The sequence below is a fragment of the Mustela erminea genome, chromosome 21 (assembly GCF_009829155.1).
Source record: "Mustela erminea isolate mMusErm1 chromosome 21, mMusErm1.Pri, whole genome shotgun sequence".
Classification (NCBI taxonomy): Eukaryota; Metazoa; Chordata; class Mammalia; order Carnivora; family Mustelidae; genus Mustela; species Mustela erminea.
The window spans coordinates 33,762,451-33,767,952 of record NC_045634.1 but is presented as its reverse complement, the minus strand read 5'-3'; the positions used below and the strand labels follow the sequence as shown (position 1 = coordinate 33,767,952).

At 44.0% G+C, this 5,502-nt stretch overlaps 1 protein-coding gene across 1 annotated transcript; it reads right to left on the bottom strand.

Moving 5' to 3' along the window:
- Window positions 1-3,027: 3,027 nt before the first annotated feature.
- LOC116581926 (beta-defensin 103A-like) lies at window positions 3,028-5,296 on the bottom strand. The gene is made up of 2 exons (XM_032329270.1): window positions 5,154-5,296; window positions 3,028-4,097 (listed from the first exon to the last, which is right to left on the bottom strand). Exons 1-2 carry the CDS (start codon window positions 5,209-5,211, stop codon window positions 3,952-3,954), a joined length of 204 nt encoding a protein of 67 aa, XP_032185161.1. The 5' UTR covers window positions 5,212-5,296; the 3' UTR covers window positions 3,028-3,951.
- Between the last annotated feature and the right edge of the window lie 206 nt (window positions 5,297-5,502).

Here is a 5,502-nt window from a genome sequence, read left to right as displayed (position 1 = left end):
ATCAAGTCCCGCATCAGGCTCCCAGCTCTATGGGGAGTCTGCTTCTCCCTCTGACCTTCTCCTCATTCATGTTCTCTCTCACTGTCTCTCTCTCAAATAAATAAATAATAATAATAAATCTTTAAAAAAATCCTCCCCCCTTTTTTTAAATAGACTTTTTAGAGCCGTTTTGGGTACACAACCACACTGAGCAGAAGGTGCAGAGATTTCCCACATGTCTTTACACAGGCATGGCCTCCCTCAGGTTCTACAGCCTCCCAGAGGGTCCACAGCCTCCCAGCGGCTATGTTAGTTACAGCTAATGCACCTGCACGATGCACCATGACCCCCCAGAGTAGTTCCAGAACAGTTCACTGGAGCTCCACAGCCCAGCTACACATGCAATCCCTTCCTGAGGACTCTCTCCACGCTGCTGTGGGAAGGTCCATGCTTCGGCCTGGTATGTGTTCCTGGAATTGTCCATCTAGTCCCTTCGGCGTGTTTTTGTTTTGCTCTGGGCTTGCCAAGTTTCACCCCAGGCGTGCTCAGACCAGCACCAGACCAAGATTCCAGGGAGCCCTCTGTTGCCCGTGGAGCTCCACCCCCATCCAGATGTCCTCTTCTGGTATTCCGCGCTGAGCACGGGGTTCTTGTGGGGCCTGAACTCAGAAGGATTGCTGGTCGGCCTGGGTTCTCCCCTGTGCTTTGGTCTGGGGTCTGCTTCCCAAGACAGGGGGTCTCCCTCATGCCCCGCCCCCCACCCGTCCTGCAGCCACAGCCCCCCATGCTGGCTGTGCAGTGTCTGGAAGTGTCTCCCACCTCTGTCTGCTTCCCTAGTTGCATCCCGTCTGAGGGCAGGTCCCACAGCAGTTCATGCTTTTTTTTTTTTTAATTTAAATTTTATTTAATTTCTTTTGTTTTCTTTTTCTAACATTTAAAAAAAATTTTTTTTTAAATTTTTTCAGTGTAACAGCATTCGTTGTTTTTGCACCACACCCAGTGCTCCATGCAATCTGTGCCCTCTCCAATACCCACCACCTGGTACCCCCAACCTCCCACCCCCCACCCCTTCAGAACCCTCAGATTGTTTTTCAGAGTCCACAGTCTCTCATGGTTCACCTCCCCTTCCAATTTCCCCCAACTCCCTTCTCCTCCCCATCTCCCCTTGTCCTCCATGCTATTTGTTATGCTCCACAAATAAGTGAAACCATATGATAATTGACTTTCTCTGCTTGACTTATTTCACTCAGCATAATCTCTTCCAGTCCTGTCCATGTTGCTAAAGAAGTTGGGTATTCATCCTTTATGATGGAGGCATAATACTCCATAGTGTATATGGACCACATCTTCCTTATCCATTCATCCGTTGAAGGGCATCTTGATTCTTTCCACAGTTTGGCGACCGTGGCCATTGCTGCTATAAACATTGGGGTGTAGATGGCCCTTCTTTTCACTACAGCTGTATCTTTGGGGTAAATACCCAGTAGTGCAAGTCTCTACACCTTAAAGAACTGGAGAATCAACAACAAATCAAACAAACTCCACACATAAGAAGAGAAATCATCAAGATTAGAGCAGAGATCAATGAGGTAGAAACCAGAGATACCGTAGAACGTATCAATGAAACTAGAAGCTGGTTTTTCGAAAGAATCAATAAGATTGATAAACCATTGGCCATAGTAATCCAAAACAAAAGAGAGAAAGCCCAAATTAATAAAATTATGAATGAAAAGGGAGAGATCACAACTAACACCAAGGAAGTAGAAACAATCATCAGAAGTTATTATCAACAGTTATATGCCAATAAGCTAAGCAACCTAGATGAAATGGATGCATTCCTGGAAATCTATAAACTCCCAAAATTGAACCAGGAAGAAACTGACAACCTGAATAGACCAATATCTAGTAATGAGATTGAAGCAATGATCAAAAACCTCCCAAAAAACTAGAGCCCAGGACCTGATGGATTCCCTGGGGAATTCTACCAAACTTTCAAAGAAGAAATAACACCTATTCTCCTGAAGCTGTTTCAAAAAATTGAAGCAGAAGGAAAACTTCCAGACTCTTTCTATGAAGCCAGCATTACTCTGATCCCCAAACCAGGCAAAGACCCTACCAGAAAGGAGAATTTCAGACCAATATCACAGATGAATATGGATGCTAAGATTCTCAACAAGATCCTAGCAAACAGGATCCAACAGTACATTAAAAAGATTATCCACCATGACCAGGTGGGATTCATCCCTGGGCTACAAGGATGGTTCAACATTAGCAAATCAATCGATGTGATACAAAAAATTAATATGAGAAGAGAGAAGAACCACATGGTCCTCTCAATCGATGCAGAAAAAGCATTTGACAAAATCCAGCATCCGTTCCTGATTAAAACTTTTCAAAGTATAGGGATAGAGGGAACATTCCTGAACTTCATCAAATCTATCTATGAAAGACCCACAGCAAATATCATCCTCAATGGGAAAAAGCTTGCAGCCTTCCCGTTGAGATCAGGAACACGACAAGGATGCCCACTCTCACCGCTCTTGTTCAACATAGTATTAGAAGTCCTAGCAACAGCAATCAGACAACAAAGAGAAATAAAAGGTATCCAAATTGGTAATGAAGAAGTCAAACTCTCTCTCTTCACAGATGACATGATTCTTTATATGGAAAACCCAAAAGACTCCACCCCCAAACTACTAGAACTCATATAGCAATTAAGTAACGTGGCAGGATATAAAGTCAATGTACAGAAATCAGTGGCTTTCTTATACACTAACAAAAATACAGAAAGGGAAATTAGAGAATCGATTCCATTTACTATAGCACCAAGAACCATAAGATACCTGGGAAAAAACTTAACCAAAGAGGTAAAGGATCTGTACTCAAGGAACTACAGAAGACTCATGAAAGAAATTGAAGAAGACACAAAAAGATGGAAGACCATTCCATACTCTTAGATCATAAGAATAAACATTGTTAAAATGTCTATACTGCCTAGAGCAATCTATACTTTTAATGCCATTCCTATCAAAATTCCACCGGTATTTTTCAAAGAGCTGGAGCAAATAATCCTAAAATTTGTATGGAATCAGTTCATGCTTTTTTGATGAAAAGTGAGATCAAGGCTCTTCTCTTTGGGAATCTGTTTCCATCTTCTGACAGCTGGTTCTCTTGCTTTTCCGTAGGGCTGGTGTGAGGAAAATGGGTCTCCCACCGCAGCTCCTGGAATCCTTCCATATCAACATTGAGAGGACACTGACTAGTTAAACTGCAGGGCCTCAGACCACCGGGATGAAACAGTTTCTCAGCAGCTTTTGTGCTCAAGGCACTCTTCTAGGCCATCCAGAAATGATTAAGACAAAGTCTTTGCCCTTAAAAATGATGCAACCAGACATGGAGATTGGAAATAAGCAAATGGTACAATGCAGAAATCAAACAGAATTCAGAGAAGAGGTTTTCAGTCCGAACCCTGCAGTGTGCTAGAGGAAAGCTCATATTCTTTTGGGATAGCAGCTCTCTCTGTAAGGAGGTCGTTGCATTTGTGATGGCCCCTGGAGGATGTGCTAAAGTTTAGAGATGAAGCTGGGAAGGTGATTGTATACCTGGTGCGAGGTCCGCTGGAACAGAGAAATGGGTGATAGGAAAGCTAAGGGAATTTTTTAGGAGGAACAGGGAGGCCAATCTCTTTGGGGAGCATAATTTGCAAAAGAGGAGTCAAATCTGATAAGGCTTGGAAAATAAGTTTAGACTTTTTTGAGGATTCCTTTTTGAGGATTCCTCCAAAGGTGAGTCTGTGAAGACTTTCTAACTTACCAGTTTGGTAACAACTACCACAATAACCAGAATTTAAAAAGGACAATCAAGCTTCTCTTTCTTTGGAAAAAAAAAAAAAATTAAATTTGATTTTTCTTCTGTAAACTTCCAGGAGACATTTTCACACTTTACAATGTTCCCAATCAGTGTTTCCGGATTTTACTTCTTTCTTCGGCAGCATTTTCGGCCCGAGGAAGAACAGCGGCCTATCTGCTCCTCCTTTGGCAGACAGCTAAGCACAGCACACCGCCCGCTCCTTATTCGGCAATAGTACCTCTGCAGGGTATTTACAATTCCTCCGTTTCCTGCAAGGACAAAATAGAACACAGGGGAAGGCTTTAGTCCAAGTACAAGGCTTTTGGAATTCCCCAAATAACCGATCTGTTGCCTTTCTTTTATTTTTCCCCGGTCCCCTTTCCTGAATTGGAAAATGAATTCAGTTATAGACCCAGTTGAATGCCTCATAGGGTTGAACACATACATACATTGCTTTAAATCAAGAAACGAGAAAATACACATTGGAAAGATACTGGTTTGAATTTGGTAGATACCAATTTGTAATTTCCTTTATAAATAAAATATTATTCTGATCACTATCCCAGGGAATTGTTTGTTTTTCTTTTATTTTAGAGTGTTTTCTTTCTTTTTTTTTTTTTTAAGATATTTATTTATTTATTTGACAGACAGAGATCACAAGTAGGCAGAGAGGCAGGCAGAGAGAGAGGAAGAAGCAGGCTCCCTGCTGAGCAGAGAGCCCGACGTGGGGCTCGATCCCAGGACCCTGAGGATCATGACCTGAGCCGAAGGCAGAGGCTTTAACCCACTGAGCCACCCAGGTGCCCCTTTTCCTCTTTTTAGAAAATGAGAAGTAAAGTAGAGGAAGGATTAAGCAACCAACTGACCTGTGCTTCTGTGGGTCACAGCTCAGCCGGGGACCAAGGTGGCCGTGGGGGAGGGATGCGGCTGGGCTCGTGGGGGCTGGGGCTGCAGGGGCCCCCTGAGGTTCGCAGCCCCCCAAAGACTCCACTTACAACCCCTGAAGCTAGTAAGTAGGAGTCTGTTTAAATCCATCTTTCCTGCTTTGGTTAAAGTTTTTGTATCACTTTCTTTAAGTCTCTCGAGCAGGTAAGGCTCGTCCCTGTCCATGATGGGCTGGTCTTTGTGAGCTATTTAGTCTCTGAAAAGGTCAGGGAAATGGCTTCAAGATCCTTGATGAGTCTCACCAGAAAAAAGAAACTGAAGACGTCTGTTCCCATACCACAAATCTACCTGGTCTGAAGTTCCCGAGGAACGGAAACGGACTGACTCTGAATGACACACTTGCAGTTCCCTCAACCCTCTCACCTCCCAACCCATCTCACCTGGAGCAGGCATCAAGAACAGAAAGGGCAACAGGAGAAGAAGGTAATAGATCCTCATGGCCGACTGGCTTCTCGGCGCGCTGAGACTGGGTGGGAAGGTGTGCTCGCCTGCTTTATAAGGATTACAGGACACGCCACGCAGCCATAGGGACAGGTAAGCAGCAGCTGCAATTCCTGTAATAGTACGATGATGACAATATGACGTGTTTCCTGATGCTTCATGCCAGTGTCTCTTACCCCACAGACCACGCCCACTCACCCCAAGTTAATTGCAAACCTAAAGGGTGAAGCAAGCCTGATGTGAGCACACAGCTATTCTGATGCCCTCTAGGCTCCAGGAGCGCCTCGG